The sequence below is a fragment of the Lathamus discolor genome, chromosome 3, assembly GCF_037157495.1.
Source record: "Lathamus discolor isolate bLatDis1 chromosome 3, bLatDis1.hap1, whole genome shotgun sequence".
Lineage (NCBI taxonomy): Eukaryota > Metazoa > Chordata > Aves > Psittaciformes > Psittacidae > Lathamus > Lathamus discolor.
In genome coordinates, this window is record NC_088886.1 from 4,694,629 (window position 1) to 4,721,501 (window position 26,873).

Below are 26,873 nucleotides of genomic sequence, written 5' to 3' on the forward strand. Positions count from 1 at the left end.
CTAATGAATTAGGGACTGTAGTGATAGGACAAGGGGTAAAAGGTTCAAACTGAAACAGGGGAAGTTTAGATTGGATATAAGGAGGAAATTCTTTCCTGTTAGGGTGGTGAGGCACTGGAATGGGTTGCCCAGGGAGGTTGTGAGTGCTCCATCCCTGGCAGTGTTCAAGGCCAGGTTGGATGAAGCCTTGTGTGGGATGGTTAGTTCCAACCCATGGCAGGGGGTTGGAACTGGATGATCTTCAGGTCCTTTCCAACCAAAACCATTCTACGGTTCTATGAATAAAAGGGACCCTTGGAAAATACCATCGAATAATTGCTATTATTTTAAATTATTATCAAATGCACCTCTTCTGTGGAGACAGGCTGAGAGAGCTGGGCTTGTTCAGCCTGGAAAAGGCTCAGGGGAGACCTTAGAGCAGCTTCCAGTGCTCAAAGGGGCTACAAAGAAAGCTGAAGAGGGGCTTTATTAAGTGCATGTAGTGATAGACAAGGAAGGAATGGAGTTAAACTAGGAGGGGAGATTTAAATTAGACACAAGGAAGTTCTTCCTGTGAGGGTGCTGAGGCGCTGGCACAGGGTGCCCAGAGAAGCTGTGGCTGCCCCATCCCTGGCAGTGCTCAAGGCCAGGTTGGACACAGGGGCTTGGAGCAAGCTGCTCCAGTGGAAGGGGTCCCTGCCCGTGGCAGGGGATGGAACTGGGTGAGCTTTAAGGTCCCTTCCAACACAAACCAGTCTTGTGTTAAGGTGAAAGAGTTCTAAGATCGACAACCAATGGTTAACACCAGTAAAGGCATGGACTCAGTAACAGTCACACCATGGGACTCTAGCAAGGCCTCTAAGTGAAAGCTGCAGCTCCTGGGAACAGGACAGAGTCCACAAGGTGGGAAGGCACCGGCTCAACAAGCACCACTAAACCCCTCCAGCTCCTGCTCACCTGCTGAGGAATAACGGGAAAAGAAGTCTTTCCCTGTTCATTTCCAGTTTTTCATGTGCTCCTATAGGAAGCAAATTCTTCCCACTGGCTCTCAGGAAAATTAAGTAATCTCCTGCAGGAATTACAGGCATTTTTTTTCATGCAAGCATGAATGCCAAGGTAGGTTTTAAATCCTTTTATTTTAACTTGCATTTTCTTCTCCTCCAAGCACAGAGGGGAGGAACCAGGCAAGGCTGGGATCAGGGCTGGGCCCCAACCACTGCACACTGGGGCCAATCACAGCTGTATAACATTAAAGCTAGATTTATAGGAGGTGAACACAGCTTCTGGCACAGCTCCTTGAAGCACAGGGCTTGGAGGGGAGGCTCTTCCCCCTCCTCTGATTTCCTGTGCCAGGCACAGCCAGGTGGAAATAAGAGGTTGGATTAAGATGCTGTTTCTGGCACTTGAGCCTCCTGTTTTACAGTTCCATAAGGTGGAGACGGGAGAAGACGTGGCAGGAACCAAACCAACCTATTTACAAATTGCAGGAGACTTGACCAGGTTCTCAATAGAAGTGGGATGAGACTCCCCTAACCCAAGTTCTCTACCCCTTCTCACACTGCAACTGACTTGCTCCTGGCAAGGCTCTCCCACATCTTCCCTTCACAGTAAAAACAAGGAAGTTCATTTGACTTTCTAGACCTTATGTTCTTTCTTTTCCTTCCTTGGAAGAAGCAGAAGGGGAAGGCTGGAAGTGGGCTGCATGCCTGGAATCGACTGAAAGAGAGGGGCGCAGTGACAAGTTTGTTGTGCGCAGCATTGCTCCCACAGCAGTTCCAGTTTGCAGGTGTCATCTGTTGGCTGAGACTCCCATTTCCTTTCCCAGGCTGCTGCTATACCCAAAAGCTTCCTCCCCCTCCTCCGTGGGCCTCGGCTGGGTTAGCAGCGCTCTGTGCAACGAGCGCATTTCACAGGGCTGTTTTGCACAGGGGCTCCCTGAATATTTTACGTTCTCCACAGAACCATCTCCATGGTTCTGGAGGACCTCACCTCCTCCCTTTCTTTGCACTGTGCTCCTCCACAAACAGCCCTTGCTTAAACACACAAACCTTCTGTTTGGCTTGTAAGGAGCTACCAGAACCATAGAATGGGTTGTGTTGGCAGGGGGCCTTAAAGCTCATCCAGTTCCAGCCCCCTGCCATGGGCAGGGACACCTTCCACTAGAGCAGGTTGCTCCAAGCCCCATCCAACCTGGCCTTGAACACTGCCAGGGATGGGACAGACACAATTACCAGAAAAGCCAGGGTCTGCATTTGAACACAGCTTCCCATGACCAAGCACTTGGGAATAAGATTCCCCCTGCACACACCACCCCTCACTTAACCCTGTGCTCAGGAAGGCAGTGGTAGCTGACAGTGTGTCCCATGACTGCTCACACATGGGCTGAAAACATCCTGCAGCTTAGCACAGGCTTCCTGCACAGCTGAACGCCTTTTCCCTTCCCTCCTCCCTCAAACACACACCTGCAGTTTTCATTCTTTGGTGTCTGAGAATGCTTTTACATCCAGCCTCAGAAAGAAGGAAAAATGGTTCTTCTGGATCCGGACACTTCGCAGTCACTGGGACACTTGTGCCAGTGCAAAGGCCCTTCCACGTCGAGGTACCACACAGCTCCCCATCCTCACAGGGGTAGCAGCCCAAGGCAATAAAAATCGATACTTAACATTGTCAGGATAGTCAAGCTATGGATTATGGTTCAGAGAGAGGGAAAACCTGTCATAAGGTCTGAAACCAGGCCCTGAAGGACACTTGTGACACCTTCTTCCTGCTGCTCTTCACTCTGGAGGGCTGAATGGCTGCCTGCTCTCATTCCTAACCTCACTTCTGGGTTAAGGTCAGTGCTCAGGGAACAGGAAAGCTGTCAACAAGACTAAGAACTGGGCACATAAATAGCCTGCAAAGCAGACTGAAGGGAGTAGTCAGTTTTCTTTTCCAGATAAGAACAAGTGGGGTGATTTAGAAGCATATACCTGTCCTCTGTGTCCTCTTAGCTGGGGCAGAGGAGAGTAGGCAGAGATCCTAACTGCGCAGAACCGTATGTAGGAATGAACTGAAGAGAGAAGGGGAAGGCAGTACAACTGATTTGTTGTTACGGCAAAACATACAAAGGGTTACAAGTACATGTTACAGATCCTGTAACATAACATTTCAGACAGTGCAATTATATGGACAAGCAGACCCAGTTCATGTGCTGCCCATAACTATGGATACATCTTGGTAACAGCAGCTAGGGACCATTAAATACACTGCTTGGAATAAAGACACCATAGAATCGATTTTAAAAATCTTTATGTGAATATAAAAGAATTCTTTCCAAAGAAAAAAAATAAACCCAAAAGTTTAAAAATTAGTGCAATTTTCCAAGTTCTATGCAACACAGTGTTTGCATTTGTTTTAAACAGAAGATGTAGACACTGATACACTGAAAACCAGAACTCTAGTGTCACTAGTGGGGGAGAAGGGAGAAAAGCATAAAGGTTAAGAAAATTATCTTAGTACACATTACCCACTCTTGAACAATTGTTTTCATTTCCTAATTCCTAAGCTATTTATGGCCACCTAAATAAAACATCAGTATTGCTTATATTACTCATTTCCAAGTAAAGTGTATATTGTAGAAAATAGAATACCCATATATATATATTTTAATGAACAATAAGAAAAATCAGGTGAAATCTTTTTTTCAGTTACTGTTTCTTAATCCACTATAATACAGTTGTTGCAAAAGAATCTTCTCAAAACTGCTGCCTGATCCGCCTTGAATAAAAGAACCTACTGGTCCAAAATTTGTATTATTGCTATAAAACACTTCTCTTCCATAGTAATTAATCTTACATAAAAAAATATTTCAGATGATATGTCAATCGGCACCTATTTTTGTTTCTTTGGATTTATATTACCCATTTTACTGGAAACTGGCTAAAGTTACTAATAATGCTGATTAGCTTCAGCAATATTCAATGATTTCATCTCATAACTTTAATCTGTTCCTAACTGTGCTGTCTAGACATGATATGAATTCATCTTGCAGCAGAGACAAGGAGCCTCTTTCTTTGTGCTGCCTCACACTGCAAAGAACATTGTACTGATGTGCTGCCGCTCCACATTGCATACAACTCAGCTGCAACACAGCAACACTATTAGTACCTGTTTGACATGAATGAAGTTAATATTAAAATGATACTTATTCTAATGATCCTTTCTGCACAGCCAGATGAGCTGAGGTGAATACAACACCATGGCTTATAATCAAATATTTATTTCTACAGATTTGTTCCTCATTCATAGGACGTAACCCAATTTTAACCAGTTATAAACCAGTCGCTCTTAAACAGGTTCTCAATCCCAAAGAAACACTTAAGTTGTATTCACAGGCTTAACTTCCAACAGTTTGGAAAAGTCCCAAATAAGTAACATTTCATCTAATACCTGAAAATGTGATTCATTTTTGGCAACCCCAACAAGACTAGTGGGGACAACCTTGCCCTGAAGAAGGCTGATCCCTGTCTTTAGTTCCACTGCTAGTCAGAAGACAAGCTTGCAACTACATGATAGAGAGGTTCTTGGTCATTTTTGGTCCCAGGGATTGCAGTTTTGAGAAGTATACAGAGACATTTGCTCCAATTTTTCACTATTCAGCACCCAATATGACTACTGACACAGCTCTACTACCGTGAGAAGTACAACAAACGCATCAAGCCTACTTAACTAGATGAGTATTTGAAAGGTGTCCACTAAAGTTTCCATGCTGTAAAGAACAAGGGTTAAGAGACTCATTCAACACCATCAGCGACAGTTTCACATTTCACTAGAACACACCAAAGTACCAGGCTTTAGAAATACAAGCATCTTGCTAAGACTTAGTCTCCTGTTCCACTGCTCACCACCATCTCCCACACCATTAGCAGATTAAACAAGAAATTGTACCTTAAAAATACAAACATTACTGCAGCCATGAAAGACCTCAAAACCCAAGAGGTAGTCAAAGAAGCATAAAGTCCTGAAGAACACAACCTGACAGACAAGACCCTCCAATGACAGTCTGTCTGGCATATTCTCTGTTCACACCACATTTAGCATGAGACTGGCTTTCAAACAATGCCTTATGTAGACAGAAGTTTTGAAAGAGGAAGTCTGTTGAATGCCTAAATATATAGCACTGTAAAACTATCACAACTAAGAAGCAATGCTAACTCAGCATTAAAAATGAATACTTCCCTTTTCTCTTTGCATTGCATTGCATGCAATGCCCAATAAATAATTTAAGATGCTGGGGAAGGAAGAAATCAAAGAACAAGCCATACTGAGGGGCATGCAAAATGGAAAACTACTCGAAGTTCACAATTCAAAACTTAAACCCTGCAAAGTTGAATCAAAGATGGCCTTAATGGTGAAGGCAGACATATGCTTTCATTGACACATATGGTTGAGTTTTATATTTAGATCACAGACTGCTACAGCACCCTCGAATACTTAAAGTGTATTCATATTATTTTAAGGGCTGTTGTACTTTTATCTTATTTAACTATGTGTATAATGAGTTTATTCTAGAGAGTTTGCAAAGAAGAATGGTCATTAACAAGTTTCCTAAAAATACAGTTCCTAACAGAAATAAGATATTTGGTAAATAAAGTGACAAAATTTTTGTGAAAGATAGCAACTTCCCACAAAAGAATTCCAAATATCAATCCCCATTTCCTTTGATTAGATCCTGCAAACTATTCTAGTTTATGCACTTTTCTCCCTGCCAACAAAGAAGCTTTGCTGCCAACAACTAGCAAAACTATCTTTCATTCATCTGCCTAGCACAATCAGTTCAGAATAACTGAAGTGAAACTGCATTTAAAAAATGAGGAAAATTGATTTCTATGCACAGGGTTGCATAAATAGCTGGAAATAAATGGGTTCCTTCCCACCTAACTCCCTTTCTGCAAATAAATGCAGACATGCCAGACTTTTAAAACATAGCCCAGACTTTTGAATTCATATAAATAGCTTTTTTTCTTCACACAGAAAAAGACAGTTTATTTGGCTTTAGGGAATTCAACATCTTCAAGACAGTTTTCCTGAATGTATATATGCACAAACTTAATCTTTTCTAAGTAAACTGTGTAATTCTGCTTCTCACCTGAGATGACAAAACAAATCCTGTCTTCTGCGATTTAACAAGTCAACTGGTACTTCACCTTTTTTCTTTTTCTATTAAATGCAAGTACTTTCCTTGCTTTTAAAATCACTGTACTTTGTATTCTAAAAAAAAAGCTTTTCTTTAAAACCTGGTACCAATCTTTTATTTTTAGAAGATCTCAGCAAAAATGCCCTATATTTCCAGTTTCCTGAAGAATGCTTTTGCATAACATCTTACAAAAAAGTGAACTTTCTAACCCAAACCCATTAGATAGTTTTAAATATATAGTGCCAAATTTTATATTTACAATATATTCTGAAAGCAAATATAAATCTTTAAGTTGTGCTTGTAAATACATATTGCAGCTATTAAATCTACTCTTGCAAATCTATTTGCTACTTTCTAGACACACACCACTGATTGATTCAGACTTCTTGCTAGGTTTTGATGTTGAATTCACAGCTGCCCACCATTCTAACCTCTTCTTTCATCAAGTAGTTAAGAGTGGAAGCTATAAAACATTTAAGGACACTTTAGCATAGTTTTCCTTATGGTCCTTGTGGTTTAATCAGATGTTGCACCTTGCACTTTAACAGTGATATTCCTTCTGGTATTGGTGACATGACGCTGTTGAGCTAGAAATGAGCGTCCGGGACCGTCCCTGCAGGCACCACTACTGCCAACCAGTCTTGCTTCCATACCTAGCTTCTGAAGAGTTATGCTCTGCAAATAAGTTAAACAACCTTTATTGGCCATTTTTCATACACAGAGCTCATGCTTGCTTAGTATACACACAGAATTGCTGCCATAAAAGTTATGAACCAAGGCTGAAGAAAGATTCATTCACATGCATATGCAATGTGTTCATTTTAGCTTATTGTAAAGTTGTTCCTTTATTAAGCCATTTAATTTTGCTTTGCTTTTTTAATTTCCCATTCCAGTCTTTCGTCATGAACCTCTATTTAAACATGTGAAGATAAACAACTTTCTCCAGTCCTTTTCACAGCAATCTAGCATCAAACATCCTAACAACCTTTGCAACACTGCTGCAGGATGAGAAAATGCCTCTAGCTTTATTTCACAAATACTGTGCTACAAACACTGAGCATCTGAAGCAGGAGTCTGGAAACCTTTTGAGCCACAGCCTCCCTTTGTCTTAAGCTCAGAAACTTCAACAGTAAATGCTACTTCAATAACAAATGCTGTTGAATATTGAGGGATTTTGTCTGCTAAATCCAGATGGAAGCTTGTGGCAGCAAGTAGTACATCACTAACAAGGAAGTCACGGCCTATGCCAAATTTTAGGTCTTCTGTTCCAAAGCACAGAAGATAAGCAGAAAACAACATTTTACAAACTAGCTGATTTTTATAATATTCCTAAAAAAGAAAAAAATACTAGATGTGATGCAAGATTTAGCTGTCACATTTAGCAAAATGTGGTTTTCTGATTGCTGAGATACCAGCAAACAAACTCTCAACCCACCTTGTTATACCATGCAGTTACAATTAGCTTCTCCTCATAATCACGTAACTTAGCAAGTTTGTATTCAGCCTGCAAGGAGATAATAGAGAAGACAATCTCAATCAAAGCACAAAAATTAGTTGTATAAACTTATTGCAGTCCATTGAATGAAATAAACACATGCAGCAGAAAAGCATAAATATGCAAAATAACTACAAGACTTAGAAGTGTAAATAAAGATATTTCCACAAATGACTAGGAGAGAAGTTATGGACTACAAAGAGGGGGCTAATTTTTACACAAGTTGCAGTTCAAGTTAGAAACATACTTTGAAAGTGCGTGTATGTGAGAATACATGAAAATCTAGGGTGTATCAGAAAAATCTATATATGATTTATTATTTCTTTGACCTGAAAGTCAAAAGACAAGATACATAAAAAATATTCAGCCATTATAGAGGTCACTCGATAGTTATTACATAGTATATGTAACTAGTACATACACATAGAAGAAATCTGGGGCCACAGCATTTATAGTCAGACTTTTCAGCCTGCTAACTAGTGCTGAAGAATTTTGTATTTTCTCAGGTAACTACTCTAACCAGTCCCATCAATATTGCTGTAAAACTGAATGCAATTTTCTTTGGTACTTGGACTACTACCACCAATCAGGATTTCAGCCAAGCAGATTTTACTGAATTAATAGATTTTACTCTACTATATAGTTTTAAGAACTCTAGAACTGATATCAGGTATCTAGTGATTTGAACAATTCACTGCTTGAATATCTAGTCCTTCACACAAACTAAGCTGTATTACTACTGAAAAAGGTCAGACTCTGCAGTTCTATACAAGTTATCATAAACACAGAAAAACTGTAGTCTTAGAAAGTGTTTCACTTACAGGGGGGTTAGAAAGAATTCATTAGTGTTTCAGTTGTACACTGAAAAACACTGTTGGAGAGTAAACTGCTGTGACAGGCTTATACTATGATACAAAGTTGACTAAGCCGAACTAAAAATCTCTAGGTTTGACGGTCTGTTCAGTTTCTAACTGAATGCAGCACTGAATGGTACTGGATCATTAGGAAACAGTAACTTGAGTGTCTAATATCAGAGACAGCAGAACATGTCAGGAGTTATTATTAAGTACATAAACTTTTACCTCCAGTGCTTCAATCTTTTTGTCTTTCTCCATTATCTGCTTTTTCAGTGACATAATTTCTGCTGATGCTGGATTTAGTTTGGGGTCTAAGGTTTTTATCACCTACACAAGGCAAAACAAAAGCATTACAAATCAGGTTTGATTCTCAGCAGCTCTGCATCTTATTCGCTCACAGTAGAAACATGAAAACAGACTGAGCATTAGTCAGGTAATTATGATGAAAACCAGGCTGTTACACTGTACAACAAAAAGATACCAAAAGGTACAAAGGAATAAACATTAATGCCTCTCATACTGCAGTCTAAGCATCATCCTCATACACTTAACTGACTGCAGTTGAGTAATTTGACTAAAAACTCAACATGTAGTTACTAACTTTAATTGGGAATTGGAGGGCAGAGGACTCAACCTGTATAACAATTTATGAGGGAGCAATGTGTATGCTCAGAAATATGCCACTCACATTTCTTGCTTTTTCTAGGTACATTTTGTATCTTTCTTCCATTGCTTTCATATCTTCATCCTTTTTACGCAAAGCTGCTTCCAGCTCTCCAATCTTCTGGGCTATTGACAGAAATTATCAACAAAAGACATATAAAATAAAACCAGATATAGTACTTTCAAGGCTTCTGTGTTTTGATTTAACCACCCCCAAATAAAGTTTCTAGCGACTACATGATTTCCCAAGTTTTTGTTTCAGTCTATAAGCTTTTTATTTCCGACCATAAGGTCCTACCTGACCCTAGATTCCCGTTTTGCAAGGTACTGTTCAGCAAAACTAAGCCCCCATGAACCTCTCCCCAGTCCCATTTCAGGTTTAAAGCTATGCTGTAGCAGAGAGCTTTATTCAGACAAGTATCTCAGAGCCCAGTGACTATAGAAATAATTTCAGAAGAAACTTAACATAGTCTTATAAGAAACACCCCAAAGCCACATAAAACTTACGGTTCTGACTAACATCAGGATGGAGCTCTGCAAGATCAGCCTCTTTCTTCTGTAACTCATCATGAACCTCATTTAGCTTTTCCCTACAAACGGAAGGCGGGGCTGAGGATTAAGCTCACGAGTAACTCCATGCATTGTGTTACAAGTTGAAAGCCAAAACTTGGTGGTGAAAAGTGTCTAAAGAACTATTTTAAACTAAAAAAAATTTAAATAGAAATAGTAGTACGTATTTTTGAAGAACCATAAAAGTTGTGACTCTGAATTGAGTATCATTTACCTAAAACTAGAAACAGAAAAGCAAATGAACAAAAACCCCTCCAGCATCTACTTAGCAGGAACTACACCTGCTGAAATGATGGAAATATTTCAGAAGAATTAAATATATTTTGAGTCCAGTAAGAGTGATGTGTTTAGGAGTCTGTTGTAGAATCAGAACAATTAAAATAGTATTGCTGATGAAGAGACAGTGAACTGGATACTAGTATTACAAGATTATCATGATCAGAGTAGACAAAACTAGTATGTTAATACTTAACTCACTACATGAAGGATTCTCACGCCAGTGGCTTACAAAAACAAGACATCCCTACAAAGACTTAGGTAGTTTCTGTGCTACAACAGTTAAATTACTTCATATGAATAAGCTATAGCAGATGCATGTGCCTTACTTACATATGTGCTGCCAACTTCTGCTTCAGGTTGCTAGACTGTAAAAGGAAAGAGTTAAAATTTTGTTATATTTCAGTATTGCATACCATGCAATGCTAAAGGGCTCTTACAAATCAGCCAAAAATACTTAGCACACCTAAATGAGCAAAACCAAGTAAATCCTGAGAAAACTGCATTTTTCATGCATTTCTGTAGCTGCATTCAAACTTTTTGACTGCCCAGATACCAATTCCAGCACCTTTTTTGTTTAAAACTATCCTTCTCACTATACCACCATTTAAGGACAAAACTAGAGATTTTTAAAAGTAAAGAGAAGGTAGAAGAGCTACAGCTCCTCAAAGTAGGTCTGGGGAAGGAATCACCTAAAACATGAGCTTTTCAACTGAAATGCAGTTGGTGCGGGGGTCTTTGTGAATTCTCATACTTGATGTTACACTGAAGCATTTTAAACAAAACTGGCAAGATGTCTTCAAGGTCAAGCCAGAACATTCACTTACTCCTTCAGTCTTGGATCCCTGCTCCTGTAAAGTCTTTTGCAGATCTTCAATCTGCTGCTGTAACCCTCCAATACGCTCTTCATTTAGCCTGTTAGGAAGAAAAGATGGTTATTAACCATCTAAATAGATCACAGATTTTTGTTTCATGTCCGGATGATAATTTTTCAGTCTACCCAGCAGGACTTAAGACATAAGAAAACTGATTTCAAATGCTTTTAGTTTGACTTGAACTTCTGCTGGAACACACACATGGTAGCTTTATAAACATTTTATAATCAAAGACTCAGAATACCTTTAAGTTTTCTTACAACTTAACTACCTAAAATTCTCATGAACTAGTAAACTGCTTTCAGTATTTACTAACTGATAGAGAAGTTCAGATCATAACCCAGTGTTACAACATGGTTAGTTTGAAGTTCTAGAAACAGAGTTTACATCCATTCTTAGTCTACCATTCAGGGCTAAGAGCATTCAAAAAGCAAAACTCTCTTCAGAGTACACTACACATAGCTCTACCACATTTTACACCACCACATTAAAGCTATTTTCTTGCTTGCTTCTCAACCCTTCATTAATAGTTACACTGGTGAAAGAAAAAGGATAACTGGCTTCCTGCAAAGTGCCACTCTGAAGGTCCAGAAATCACTTTTTGATACATTCTCATTGAATCACAGACAGGTTTGGGTTAGAAGGGACCTTAAAGCTCATCCAGTTCCAACCCCCTGCCATAGGAAGGGACACCTTTCACTAGAACAGGTCTCTCAAAGCCGCAACCAACTTGGCCTTGAACACTGTCAGCGATGCGGCAGCCACAGCTTCTCTGGGCAACCTGTGCCAGTGTCTCACTACCCTCGCAGCAAAGGATTTTTCCCTAATGCCTAATCTAACTCTGCCTTCTTTCAATTTAAGGTTTATTTTAAGACACTGTTTCACCCATCACCTTTTCTCAGTTTCTAGTTCGTTCACGGTGCGATGCTTTTGCTCCAGCTGTTCCTGGAGCTCTGTAATACGTTCATTTTCTGACCCCTCCTGTTTTAATAGGAGCATCTTATTTTCATGCTGCAGCCGAATAAACATTTCTCTGAATCAAAAACAACAAAAGAAGTCACTGTTAGTTAAGAAAAAGGTAACTAAGAGTAGGAGATTACACTCCTTTTCATTCCCCCAACTTTAAAGTGAGCAAAACAAGTTCTGCTTAAGGATATAGTTGGGCTAACTGCAATTTTTTATTTAAAGGTAACAAGATTTTCAAACATCACAATAGTTTTTATGAAATACATGAGCAAAGTTTTAAATTAAGTCACTCCAAACCCAGATTTTATTGTACCTTTATGTTTCATTCTGACAGACTTTAAAAGCAGTGTTAGCCAGCTTTTTGATGGTCTGTCTTAGTTGCTGTGTATTGTTTATTTAGTCTGTCTGCCAGTGGCAAAATAGGAATTGTTCTGCTCCTTCGAGAGGATGTTTCAAGCCAAGCTTTATATACAGCAATCCCATATGCTTTTAAGAAAGAATGCAAAGTAATTATAGTATGGGGAAATAATTACTAAGAGCTACCTGGAGGTCCAAACAAGAATCACGGAGAGAAAGCAGGAAGTGAGATACGAGTCATGTTGCTGAAAATACTGAACTTTCATGGCAGCAATATTATCCATGCAAATCCCAACCTCAACCTTTTTGCCTTACCTATATTCCACTGGCAGAATTTCAGCAGCAAGATTCTCATGGCTTTTAACATGAGATCCACCTGAAATTGCATGGGAAGTTTAATTTAACAAACTTGAAGCAATCACAAATATACATAACAAAGCCTCTGAAAAATAAGCAATACCTGTTTGACTCAGGTGATCCTGCTGCATCTGTGAGTACCGGAGCTCTTCATTTGTTTCTTTTAATGCATCACACTGTACTATCAGTCTCTAAGGTGACATATTGGAGGTGGAATTAAGTCATAGTGCACCACTTTAAGACCAAATAATATTAATCAGAAATAGTACTGACACACACACATTTTAAGACAGGTTTCATGCGTATTTTCATGTATTTATGTTTAATACATGTATTTTTACGGTAGTACTACTTCTGGGAAGGTTTTCCTCAAGCAGAGCATTTCAGAAATGTATTAGGTATTCAAATAAGTGCTCATTCAAGAGAGACTTACCTCCTTCTCTTTGATTAAAGCTTCATGTTTTTCTTCAAGTCTCTTCATTTCAAATGCAAACTTATCAGCTCTTTTTGATTCTTCTGACAGCTTGTTATGAAGCTCTTGGACCTTTTTATTAAAAGTAAGTGTGTATCTATTCAGCACATGAATGTTGCAAGATGCTACTTTTAAAAGCTATGTTAAAACCTTCACTCCTGCCCAGTTCAGACAAATACCTGGGTCCTCCAAGCTCAGGGGTACAGAGATGGGATGGGGGCTGTGGTTTTGGGGGTGTTTTGCTTATGTTATTTTGTTTGGTGTTTTTTTAATAGTTAAGTCCTGCATCTCTTAATTACTACTTAATTAAGTGAAATGACAATTAAACTTCTACAGTTTAAAATACATTTCCATGAAGCAAGTTAAGAATATTACACACAAGTGACCTCCCAGACACAGAAACTACCTCAGTTAAAGCAGAGAAGAAAAGCATGTAAACCACAGACAACCAATCATTTGAGAGGGCAACTACAGTTAAGGTGGCTAGTTTAATAAATAAGAGGAAAACAGCAACTAAATGGCAGAGACAAATAAGAGATTTAAAAGGCACAACACAGGTTAAGCCCATGGACTGTTAAACGAAGCTGTTTAATTATTTTTTTCCATTGAAACATAAGTACAATAACTTTATTTAGGTAAGATGACTATCTGAGGAAAAAGCAACATCTTAAGTATCGATGCAGCCTTACCTGTCTTTTGTAGGTTTCTAATTGGGCACGTGCTGCATTGGCTTTCTTCAGTTCATCCTCCAGACTGACAGTATTGTGCATGTACATCATGTTGGTTTCCTGCAGGGATTTGACTTGTCTGCGGAAGTCATTCAGATCCTGCAGCTTTTTACGGTACACCTCAACAGTTGATTCCAGCTTACTTGCTTTGTCTGCAGTAGCCCTTAAAGAAGAAACAGGAATTAGAAGAGCATGTTTCTTCAAAAGATTAAAAAAGTCAAATTCTGCTGTTGTGCACATTCAAGCTATTCTGAAAAAGAGAGACGGCCTGGTGTAAAGGTTGCACTTGAAGATCCTAAAGGTCTTTTCCAATGCAGTTGATTCTATGATGCTATAAAACATGCTTAACAGCAGAGTTAAATCTTACTGCTTTATTTTTAAATGCATAATTGAGGCAAACTTGCATTATGCAAAGATTGCTTATAAACATTGAGATCACCACAAGGTTTTAAGTGGGAGTAAGACTAACAGTTGTATGCCAGAAGTACATGCAAGAGTTAGTATGTCAAATATCTCCAGGGAATTCTGTGGAGGGCAATGTAAATGCACTACAACATCCTGTGCTAGGCAGTGATCTCAAAGCACTGGCCCCTGGTATAGAAAACACACAAGGATGATGCTCTTGTTGTGGGGTTACACATAATTAGAATGTAATTGCACTATGCAAATTATGATAAGCTGATACGGCCAAGAATTACCAGTTGATCATTGACAAAAATCTATGTGGTAAGAAAATATTTGGATCTTAAATACATAAATTTAATATCTGTGTATAATCCTTTCATATCATATCACTAGAAGCTAGTACAAGAAAATTATGGAAAAAACCTCATAGTTAAGATGTTTCAGATGTTATTTAAGAACCACTATAACTTAAACACCTGAAACCACTTTTCTTTCCATGTTTTATTCATGTTATTTTATTAATAGCAGACCTGCCTCTGCAGTATGATTTGCTTTTGATATTTCTTGGGTGGTCTGGTATTTAATTTGGTTTGCACAAGCTGGAATGTTAAATTCTCATCAAGGTTACTGTGTATTTCATCTTCATTTTGTTAATCCTTTTGCTAACCTAAATCTAGCCTAGAATGCTGACACCAGAAGTTATGTCAAAATTCTAGCTGCTTATATGGTTTTCTATATGGTTGGCAGCTTGTTGCCAACAAAAATGTCCCCTTAATAGAAATGCACACACACTCCCCTCAAAATTTCTTAATTCTTCCGGAACTTCAACCTCCCATCCCACAAGAATAATAATTTCTGTATTTATCCATCCTGCTTCACAGAAAAATTCCAAGTTGCTTTCCTTATGCAAACAACGGAGGCTATACCTGAAAGCCTGCGCTCCACCTCTGCTTGTCAAAGGGTCCTTTTCCAGCATTTTAGATCTCATGCAGATAAGACCTGCAGAACTAACACCTCAGAAAAAAAAGCCCAAACACAAAGCCTTGAATTCAGTCATTAAATCCTCCTAGTGTGTGTGTAGCTCTCTCTATTACATACCTAAGAATATCATTTTCATCTTTCAAGGTTCTAGATTCTTCTGCCAAGGAGGTTAGTTCATTGTTTCTATGCTGCAGTTCAATCAACTGTTTTTCTAGGTCTTCACAATGGACGCGATAATCATCTTTCGCAGCTTCAAGTCTACCAGATCAAAAAGGAACTCTGTTAAGAACTCATCATTATCACACATTGTCATTTAGTGCCAGAAGTACTAAAAATAACTAAGACGAAAGAAACCTATTGACTTGAGTAGCCAGGAAAATGGTACTGCAAGTATGGAATATTTTATAGTCCATCTTTGAAATCATAATGGATTACACACTGCAAATTTACCGTATCAGTATCAAAGGATTGCATGAAAATTGATCCCCCCCTACAGATCACAGGGAGAGAGACTAATATGTAGAAGAAATCAGCACAGTAAAGAGATACGGTGGGTTTCAGGGGTTTAGGCTTGCTTTTGTTTACACACAAAATCACTTCGGCACTCATTTTCTGCCCTCCATAAACTTTTTCGAAGTATAAAATGGCTACAATATGGCAGTTACAAAGTAATACTTTCTACAACAAGAAAAAGTTTCTTTTTAAAAGGTAAAGACTGCCTTTAAAATATATTTATACAGTACCAAGAAGCTTTTATCACAAAAGAAACTGAGATGGAAAACCCTGAAAGCGTACCCAAAATTCCCAGGATATATTTGACAAGTCAAGTGAGAGACTGAGAGAAATCATTTCATACCTGAAGTTTTCTTCTTGCAGTTGTTCCAGCTGCAACTGTGCATGAAAATACTTTTTTGCAACCACAGTATTTGGATCATCAAGAGAGTCGTCTAATTGCTCTAGCCTGTCATTCATAATCTCATTTTCTGACATCAAGCTGGTTTTTTCCTCCTGGAGGGCAGCCACCTAGTGCAGATAAAACAGCATCACCAATTTAAGACCTGTCCAACTGGAAAGAGCTGAAGCAAGACAGCAGTACATCACCAAATTAGTTTATAAAAAAAGGTTTGAGCGTTTAGAGATTTTAGAATGTAATTTACACAGCATACTTGAGCATACAGATGCTTTAGTGTATGACAGTTATGAAGCACTAAAGGAAAAGACCCTCTAAAAATAAGACAACATAGTTTTTGTAACACATCATGGTAAAGGCAGACAATGTGATATGGAGAGAGACTGGTACTTTCATTAAAAAGGATACCATGGACACCATCCAAAAAGTAATTATATAATATAAACTGGTGTAAAGGTACTCTCCATCTTGCTTGTGCTTAACAATAAGAAGCAGGATGGCACTGGCTAGCACATTACCACAGTACTGCCGTGCGCTCAGCAGCGGATGGTAGCGCAAGAAGCGGTTTCAGGCGCCGTAAGCCGGTAAGCACACACGCAACAAAAAAACCTAGGCAGCTTCATAGAGAGCATGCATTTTGTTTGCAACAGTCAAACAGGTTTGATACCGAAAGTGTTCACAGCTAAGCAAATGAGAATACAACACTTTGTTGGAACAGTAAGTATATTAACAGCCATAAAATGGGGAAGGATTAAGAGGATAGAACCTTCAAAGTTTTTCTAGTGAAAGCTGCTGTGTTAATTTAACATCCTGTCAAACATAAAGAGCATGTAGCATGTGTTAGTTAACTGGCATTTAAACGGGGACAATACGCTTTTTGGGTTATGCTTTCCTGAATCATAAAGAAAACCTACCTTTCTTATACTCTTGGAAAATATCAAGGAAGATTGAGACCTTACAAGTGAATTTATTAAGAATTAGTTTAAATGAGAAGCGTCAGTCAATATTACGGCTTCAAATCAATAAAATAAAAACATATCATGGTGACATTATTAGATTAGGCATCAGATATAACCTGAAGTATGTAATATTAAGAAACAGTTTGTGATCATCATTTAAAAGTCTATCAGACAAATAGATGTAAAAACCAAATTAATAATCTCCCACTTCACTAGGTGCTGGCTTTTAGGTTCACTCCTTTTTACATATCAAATGGCACTTTATGATATACATGCACACAAAGCACCTGTGAGTAAGGGGCATACCTGAGCCTTGCTCAGCACAATACTTCCTGATCAAGGTTCAGCTACTCCTTAAACATGCACAACAATCACAAAGAAAAAAAAAAAACTACTGCACAACCCAGAGCAAGTTCTTCATCTTTTCTCGGTCCCTTTCTGTTATCTTTCTCATCTTCTTTTCTACTATTTCAACATAATAGAATTGGTGTCAAAGTCAACACAAATTATGAACAGACAGTTTAAAAACACACCACAGTATTAAAAATCTCTGGTGCCATTAATTCATGTGTTTGTACCTTTCCTTCAAGCACCTTTCATGCCTTCACCTGGCGCATGCTATGTTACGAGCAACTGGCTTTATAACTTAGCACTGAGAAATCTCAAAAGAGATGTTTGTGGGAGACAGGAGAAAGCCTAGGACTACCCTAACTAAGTCTAAGACTCCTAATGGAAGCAGAAAGTGTGAGTAAACTGTTATCCCAGCACCTCTAGAAGGGAAAGCTTTTGAACAGTGAACACACTTTTTGAAGTTTCACAACTGTCAACTGTGAATTCAGCTGTCAAATCAAGCCCCTTCCCCATTTAAAATAAATCATTTTCGCCTGCAAATACTGCTCACAAGCAATTTTAGATCTCTGCTTTCACTAGGAAGCCTTATCACTGCCTCAAGAAAAAAGGAAAAGAAATATCAGTTCAAGACTTAGGGGTAGCAAATGGATTTCCCCCCTTTTTTCAAAAAAAGGGGATTGAAATGCAAGTTCCTGTTTCTTGTTATGAAGTTCTCTCTCCTTTTTCTAAAGAGTGACTTCATTAACTACTATATCCATCAAGAAAAAGAAGTAGGGCTATTATCAGTATGGTTTGAAAACTCTAACAAGGGTCTGTTAGTTTCCATTCTCTTTAATTCCCAAAATATCCTCCATCTTTCAACTCTGTATGAGAAAAAAATTAGTAACTTTCAAATAAATCTCACATTTTAGTCTATCATCAACTCCCATTGAAAACAGCATAATTTTCCTATGATTAAATCTGATGACTGATTATATGAACTGGATGTTTTGGACACAGTTCAAAGGACTAGAGGAAGCAATGACTTAAAATTAAATAAGCGATTCTTAAAGCCACCATAACATTGCTTTGATGACACTGGCTACTAAGGGTAAACATAAAGCTAGCAGACCTAACAATCTTTGAGTTAACAGCTGACAGAGGATCTCAGCTTAGCTTTCTGATTGAAGTGTATTTCCAGCAATTGCATTCAGGAGTACAGGATTGCTTCCTCCCCCCCCCAACAGCTAAGAATTCCCATATAACTGAACAAATTCAAAATTCACTTTGCCCTTCAGAGCTTCTGCATCTTAACAGCAGCACCACTATGTATTAAAGAAATAAGCAACTTGCTGTTTCTTACCTGTAAATCCAGCTCTTGACATCTTTGTGCCAACTCTTCTTTTTCTGCTAGTGCTTCCTGAAGATCTTCCAAAGCTTTTTTAAGCTTTTAAAAAAATACGATAGTCAATCATTCTTCCCATATCCAAACTACTCACATTTCTAGCTTCCAATTCATGTCAACTGTGTGTACAACTGTTTAAGAAGGATTTTAGGTGCACACATTGACACAGAAACCTATATGTACTGTGTCAGATAACCATCTCTGTTCATTTTACCTTCATTTTAAATGACTACTGCATGTCAAAAGTGAAGTATTGAAACTCAGAGTAACATCCAGATTCAACACAACTTAGGCTAAAAGCATAACAAAACCAAATACGGGTACATGTTGTCACAATTTCAAAATCCCTGCCTGTTGTATCAACCACCCTTCATCTCAGAATAGAAATGCTGGTGTTCCTTTATGGGCAGCTACTTTTACAAACATAAAGACAACTTCATTTTAGGTGCAACACCTCTTCAGTCAAAGGATGGCAAGATACCAACTTTTCGTTCAGGCTTGAACTACAACAGCAACAAATATTACGCTGTTACCTGTTGTTCCATGTCACCTGATGCATCACATGTGGAAGGACCTGCTACTTCCTTGCTCATGAGCTACAGAAAGAGGCCACAATAAAAAGAAGGTTAAGTATCTGTAAATTCATTGTCTGCTAAGTAGCAATTGTATTTTCCACATGTTCTTGCATCCCTTGAATACATCAAAACAGACTCATAATACTAAAAAAAACATCTTATTGTTCGTTAAGGATGTAAACAAATCTAGATGACAGTTTCTACTCCACCCTCCTCCCCAAATTAACAAAGTTAGCAGTAACATCTTACTGGATGAATCTGTGATCTGTTGAAGTTATTGCTCACCACGAGTCAAGTTAAAACAGAATGAAACAGAGGATGCAGTCTCAATTAATTTATAGTTCTCACACTTTGTGTCACATTAATTGCCATTAAGCAAACACTGGAAACATTCACATATGTAATACATGAAACATACACAGATGTACGCATTATGTTCATCAGCAATTAAAGTGCTTTACTTCTTATTTGAGAATTACAGTATTATTTCTAGACCTTCTTCAGAAATAAAGTTTGATTTGTCAGAATATAACAAACAAGAGGTTTATGGATTTATTTCTCCAAATAGGATACTTCAGAGTTTTTAAGATTATATAGTCAATTTAAATCTAAGTTTTAAAGCCTACTGCCAACTCCACTGTTACCTCGATGAGGGTGCAATTACACATTACATTTTCTTCAAAGTTAGCATTTAGTTTTTGCCTCCCTCCACACTCTGCTTCACAGTCCTGAAGCTCACAGATGAAACTGACTGTAGAGCTGTGCCATGAGCAGGATCACTAAGATGATCCAGCCAAAGACAAGTCAAGAGTGCAAGAGGAGCACACCATGACAAGAATAGAAGAGATGCAGCTGGGAGTTCATAAATCTGATGCTGGAATGGTCTGTGAGAAGAATGTAGCCTCACAAACCGTTACAACCAGCGTTAACTACAGCACTGAGACAGGTGTTTCAGAACCTGACTCCAGTACAATGGATGGTTGGTAATAAGATACATTTCTTGTCTGAAACAAGAAATCTTAAGCATTGATTGTCTCTCTAAGTTGCACGTTTGGGCATACAAGACTAAATCCAAGATCCCGGGGTTGGGGTCTGGAGCCTCTTAATCCTGACCCTTCCAGACAATTTAGGGAAGTACTTATGCTCTTCCATGACCTTTGCTTTGATAAAGAATTCACAAAAATCAACAAACAGATGTTGATTGTTGTTGTAGGCTATGAATTATTACTTACCTCTTGAATGGCAGTCATGACAACATGTTGAACAGATTCTTCGAGGGTCATGATATTTTGTATGTGTTCTGTGAACAAGAATTTATAGTGAGTCATGACAATGTTCATTTTAATGGCATAAGTAACATGACATACTGTTTGCAGAGATCCAGGAGAAACTATTCTCTATAAAGCTTCTTCAAAACAGGTACTGCTTGTTTTATACAGAGCACTAGTGTTAAACAACAACATTATTATACAGTAATATGGTAGATAAACATCAGGGATTATAATCTCTTAAATGAACAAATTAATACTATGCATAGTACACCAAGGAGGTTTTAAGTCATCTGTATTTCCATGGGTCTTTTTCATACATTCATCTATGTATGTACGTATATAAGCTTTTCCAAAGAATGGAGAGCTTGCAACTGAGATAATAAACAAGACTTCATGGAAAAAAGTAATTGCTGGCATCTTCATTCCCACTGCAGCCTGACAGCTGGCTTCCCAAACACTCTTAGATAAAGTCATTTCAGACTACATAAGAATCACACCTATTCTACTAGCAGAATAATGCTGATGATTCCATACCCACTCAAGCACTGAGCATTAGCTCTGATAAGGGGAGAGAAAACTCAACTAATTCAGTCTTGAGCCTCTGCAGACAAACAAAAGGCAATTTCTAATATAATTTTTTTATTTAATTTGATTGATTGGCATTTGAATAGCAAGTTTTAGGTCTTGGTTTATATTTTAACAAATATGAATAATTCATAGACACCTCAGACTATTTTTTTAAACCTACCCAGAGCAAAGTTTTGAGTTTCGTACAAAGAAGTTTCCCCACAGTTTTTAAGCAAACTCCAGTTTCAGAATAGGCACGGAACAGATTAAGAATAGAGATTTTTTTATTACATGAGAAAAGCTTCTACATCTCATCCACCTTAGCAATCACCCGAGGCAGTCCGCTGTTTGTTGAACAGGTTAGGGTAGTGCATACCTTGTTTCCTTTCACAGTTGACGGCACAGCCTAAAATAAGCTGCAGAAGCCTCCCCAGTTCAGTGGGATCCGAGTTCTCAGATATTTGGTTTAAGTCTGGAATAAGCTCTTCTGAAATCTGCTGACCCAAGAACTGGAGAAAATAAAAAATAAAATTAAAAAATAATAGAAGACAGAAAGTAGACTCCCACTTCTGTACATGAAAGTCTGGTCTCATGTAAGAAGCCTAGACTCAGCCCCATCCAGACGAAATGGTCTATTAATAAGTTTGTTACTGTAAAACTTAAGGAAGGAAAAGATCTTAAACATTAAGCATGGAGACACCCTAAAAATACTGGCTTACGAAAGACTACACAGATAACAGCAACAGATTAGGAAATCTGAAGAGGCCTAGATAAAGCAGATGTTCTTAAATCATTTGTTATAGGGCTTCACACATGAAACACCAAATCACGCACCGTGCCTCTCCTGCACCAGCAAAGACTATTCCAAATATCTTTCTCCATCCCTCGGTTTGCATATGTTTTAGGGAAAGGTGTATTCAATCCACTGTTAGTCAATGACCTTAACCATACTTGGCACCTCCGTTTTTTTCTCTGAATAGGCCTAAATTTAATCTAAAGTAGACAGCATTAAAAAAATATACACGCAAACCACCTAGCAATTATTTAGTGGAATGAAGTTATGCACTTTGGTAAGAGTTCTATAAAATCGTTCTGGCAAAACCACGTATTTTGAAAGTGAATTAACAGGGGGTTTAGTTAATTGACCACTTACACAGGGAAAAGTGACAGCAGGAAGTTAAAGAGTTTTTTGGGCTAAACTTCAAATATGAGAGAATTAACTTATTCTACCAATATAATAAAAAAAGGAATTAAAAATGCTTCCAAATTCAGTTGCTTCATAAGCCTTCAAAAAAGCTCCTTATAAGCCTAAAGAATTTCTACTTCTGGCTTTGTCAGAGAGCCTCAGTCCTGGCAATACAGAAGGGCACTCAATATCACAACTAAGCCCAAACAAGACCAGGAAGCTGTAAGATGATCTGGCAAGTTTTTCTATACCAGACCCATTACACTACTGCAATCAAGCTCCACACAAAAATCAGCATTTGTTTAAAAAACCTCAATAAATAGCATCTGTTTATGGCTACCCTATGCATCCTGCATGAGACAACAAAATATCATCCTTTCTGTGTCCAGAAGGATTTGTAACTTCTCTCTCGGCTTCCAAGTGAGTACCACAAAACCTACATTAGGCTTGCTGAATCTGTTCCGTTGTGTAAAAAAGGATTAAAACTTCATTAGACAAGAGCAAATATGAATCCGTGCACAAAACCCAACAGGATTCTGCAGCTCAGTCTTTGTGACATTTACCTGGGCAATGACAGAGACATGGTTTCCAGGTTATACTCCAAGAACCTTATCTAAAATACACCTGCACAAATTAATGTTATCACTCACACCTCCCACTTAGCCAGTTAATTCTCATTTACTTTCTGCCAAGAAAGTCCTTCAAATAAATTAGTTTGCCAAGAAAACAAATAAGCTAGGTGAAGAGGACAATAATCATGTTTAATAACTAGAACAACAGAAAAAAAATGCTGGTTTTTCCATACCTCGTGATAGTAGTCCATAATTCCTTGCAGTATCTTCTTCAGGTTACTGGACTAATTGTTGTACATGAAAGACAAGGTTACAGGCTTTCATTAAAATTCTTTAAATAATAATTTATGACAACATGTTCACGTAACAGCTCTATGATATGAATCTATAATGACAGAGGAAAAGAAATAATGCAGAAGAAAATCCCCATGCAACAATGCTGGAAGGCACTTAGAACTATCAACAGACAGTTCAAGTTCATTTAAAATAACCTTAAGAAGTCTGAGCTTAATTCTCTGGGTTTTGGACTGCTCAGTACTCTCAGGACAGACAACATGTCCAACCCCACAAACTTCCACTAATTTCAGTTTTGAATACCTTTATTCTCCAGTTGTCACCAACATCATCTTTAATGCGATTTAGCCAAGATGCATCAAACCAAGCAATATCTCTGAAATAAAAGGAAATGATTAAATGTCAATAAACACAGTTATATAAATAAGGTATCAGATTCCCAGCATTAAATCATTGACTGTTTGACTATGATGTCTAACGAGGCACAAATTCCTCAAGACTGCAAATTATACTTATGTCACAGGCAATTTCCATCCTGCTGGCTGCATTAAGACAACACATTCCAGGGCAAGAAGAATTCCTGTACATGCTTGAGCTAGCTACAGCTAGGAACACAAGGCCTTTGTCATGCTGAATTTTTATACCTGACAAAGTGATCATAATCATGTAAAGAAATACTCTCTTCTGACTACTGCTGATGTTACGTTTGATACCTACTCTCATACATTTCCATTTTCCAATATTTGCCACAGTTTGTCAAAGGTGTTTATTAAGAAAAAACCTGGTTTAAACTACTGGCATTCAATCTTTTTGTGTGTCACTGGTTCCCTTGGGCAGAACTGTATTCACTTTGCCAGCATAAACAAGGATGAGTTGCTGAGGGAAGTGTTAACACACACTGAGCTGCAGTATGATACAATCACAGTATATCTAACAATATCTCTTCACACCATATTGTTTATTCACTGGTCTCAAAGCACCTACATATTACACCCAATTATTATCCCCACTAGCATCAACCAGTGTGGTTGTAAAGAAGTATGCCCAAAACCTGTAGCAGCCTCATACCACATACATTGCTCAGTGAATCTTCACTAAGTAATCCTAAACCAATTTTTGCTATTCCCAGGAAAAGGGTGAGCTTTGTCTTTACTCAGCATGCTTAAAACTTTTTCAAGCAGACAGGGTGGGGTTTATGGGTTTGGGGTTTTGTTGGTTTGGGGGTGTTTTTTATGTATTATTTTGGCTTGAGGTTTTTTAGGGCGATGGTGGTGATTAAGTCATTTCTTAGTAATTAAAAATACAGTTTGAACAGGACATAGTAATTCAGACTTCTGCTTTATTATCTGAGCCAACAACAATAAAGCTGCAGCAATGACTCGTAGCATGATACTTGTGTTACAGCCCTCTGAAGGAAATATAACTTTTACACTTAGTATGTCACTCAACCCAGTACCCTTTGTCATCACACCAATAAAACAGGAATGATTTTGATTAGCAAAATGTTAATTATTTAATACTATAATTGCTATTGATGTTTCACAATTTGTTTTTTCCACACAAACAGTTATATAAATCCTAGAACTTAAAACTAAATCAACTGAGCAATCCCAAAGGAAGAGAGCACAAAGACATCATTTGAACTTTTAGTTCCTCATAAAATGGAACATATTGCCTGAAGTATGGATATCCATGGAAAGAGTGTTGATAGAAAAAATGAGAAAGGTCCTCTCATTCCTGCCCAATTACCCTTAAGTATGAATTTAATACTGCAGTATCAGAATGAAGGCGGCGATGAGGAGATACTCTTATCACATTCAACTATTATACCACCCCCAAAACAATACAAAGGTATGTTCTATCTTCTCCTGTAAACTGTCCCCCCTAAGGTTCTGCCTACTTAAAAACTGGGCATGGCAAACACAGAACCCTCAAGAAATTAAATACCTCTTCTCCAGTATCAACTTACATTTGGTGAAGTACCTGCGCCATGGCAACCCCGTTAGTCAAGTCCTGAACATCTCTGCAAGGTGCAGCAGTGTTGAATGTCTGCAACTAAAACAGGGAAAAACATTGCATTTCTTACTTGGGAGACAGAACAGGAAATCAGTTACCATTTTCCTTTTCATCTTCAAGGCATGAGCATTTAGCAAGATGTTTCTCCACTTGAAACAGCCAAAATGCTTTTCGAACTGTACAGTTTTTAAGCCATCCCAATCATCTCAGTTCTTCTGAACAGTAACTTACAAAGTTAGTACAACGACACTCCACTTTTTCACTGGTCCTTTTATTGTAAATCAAATTATGGAATACTAACTTGGGAAACTGAAGTCATGTTTATCCATCTTTCAAATCATATTACACTGCTTAGTTCTGGACATATAACTATCTAAACATAAAACATGATCACAACAAGGGGTGAAAGGTGAGTGGGGGGAAACTATTCAGTCTTTTATTACAAACATTCAGTAATAGAAGTCATGACAACAATAGAGACCCCTGAAATTATTTGGGGAGTTAAGAATGGAAGGGGGGAAATCGTACAAAAGTAGTGAAAAAAAATCAAAACCAACAGTTGTCTGCTGTGCACAGCAGGATATGAAGGATATGAAGACAGTGGGAAAAGACTGAACCACTTCAAGTTCTGCAAGCTGGCAAGATATTTCCCTGCAATTCAGGATTCCAAAATTACTCTAAACATGTTTCCTATTTAAATATGCAACTTTAAAATACTGCTACAAACCCAAGAAACTTTACTATAACCTGAAGATATGTATCTTCTCCTGGTTATATTTTACTCATATATTATTCCTGGTATTTCCACCACCACTTTGTTATTTTCTAAGCAACAAGTACGTAGTGTTTGAACACAGGGCTGGATGCAGTTTCATCCAACCTACATATATCTGTCTAAAGATTAAGCAACAAAGCCCCAGTTTTCCTCCTTCTCCTCCATTACAAAACCAGATTATACATGGAAGCATTTTATAGTAAGTTGTCCGATCTATTCTATATGAATTGTTGAATGCAATCTTTGTATTCTAACTGCTGCTTCCAGGCACAAGTACAACTGAAGACCCTTTGTAGCAGGACTGGTACAAACAAGATGCAACTCCCATCTTAAAGAACAAAATCTAATAGGACAAGTGTTTTGCAGTACAAATGCCAGGAATACTTTCAACGTCTATGTCCTTACACAGTACTGCAACAACCGCCCAGCAGACAGCTTTATACACAAGAGCACCATCATCAACCTGATGTAAAATACTAACTTATCACACATCCATGGGCAGCTCTTCTGCTGCTCTGCTCATTTCTGCCTTCAATTTGGACTGCTTCATGTATAAAGCCTTACAACACTGAGGTACCCAGGCCCTCAGATCACTCCACAGACTGTAAAAAGTGACTCTAAACTCTCAAAACACTTCATTAGGCTCCAGAAATTGGTGTCCTGGAGAACCCCTGGAGTACAGACCCTACATTTCTGTTTAACAGTCCCCAGTGAAGTTTTCTTCCATGAACATGGCTGAGGCACTTTTTCCAATCACAAACTCAGCACTCAGACAGTCTGCGGGATATCCCCTCTTGTGAGTTTGTCACCTATTAGCTTTGCCTCATCTCCCCACCTCTTGTGCACATGGTGAACAG

The 26,873-nt window shown here is 38.3% G+C and overlaps 1 protein-coding gene across 2 annotated transcripts in view; it reads right to left on the reverse strand.

The window, feature by feature from the left end:
- Positions 1–26,873, reverse strand: part of HOOK1 (hook microtubule tethering protein 1) — a 41,247-nt gene that overhangs the window by 9,665 nt on the left and 4,709 nt on the right. The window contains exons 2-22 of one of the 2 annotated variants that reach the window (XM_065673208.1): positions 25,195–25,280; positions 23,529–23,601; positions 23,165–23,215; positions 21,550–21,682; positions 20,568–20,635; positions 19,294–19,356; positions 18,719–18,802; positions 16,013–16,179; positions 15,274–15,414; positions 13,732–13,933; positions 13,004–13,114; positions 12,674–12,761; positions 12,529–12,589; positions 11,783–11,923; positions 10,843–10,930; positions 10,349–10,383; positions 9,677–9,759; positions 9,195–9,295; positions 8,732–8,833; positions 7,590–7,658; positions 3,251–6,829 (exon numbers count right to left, since the gene is read on the reverse strand). In XM_065673208.1, the coding sequence (XP_065529280.1) occupies positions 6,671–6,829; positions 7,590–7,658; positions 8,732–8,833; positions 9,195–9,295; positions 9,677–9,759; positions 10,349–10,383; positions 10,843–10,930; positions 11,783–11,923; positions 12,529–12,589; positions 12,674–12,761; positions 13,004–13,114; positions 13,732–13,933; positions 15,274–15,414; positions 16,013–16,179; positions 18,719–18,802; positions 19,294–19,356; positions 20,568–20,635; positions 21,550–21,682; positions 23,165–23,215; positions 23,529–23,601; positions 25,195–25,280 (2,106 nt within the window). In that variant the 3' untranslated portion in view covers positions 3,251–6,670. Of the gene's footprint in view, positions 1–3,250; positions 6,830–7,589; positions 7,659–8,731; positions 8,834–9,194; positions 9,296–9,676; positions 9,760–10,348; positions 10,384–10,842; positions 10,931–11,782; positions 11,924–12,528; positions 12,590–12,673; positions 12,762–13,003; positions 13,115–13,731; positions 13,934–15,273; positions 15,415–16,012; positions 16,180–18,718; positions 18,803–19,293; positions 19,357–20,567; positions 20,636–21,549; positions 21,683–23,164; positions 23,216–23,528; positions 23,602–25,194; positions 25,281–26,873 lie in introns of those variants that run through there. The other variant, XM_065673209.1, reaches the window with a different exon arrangement.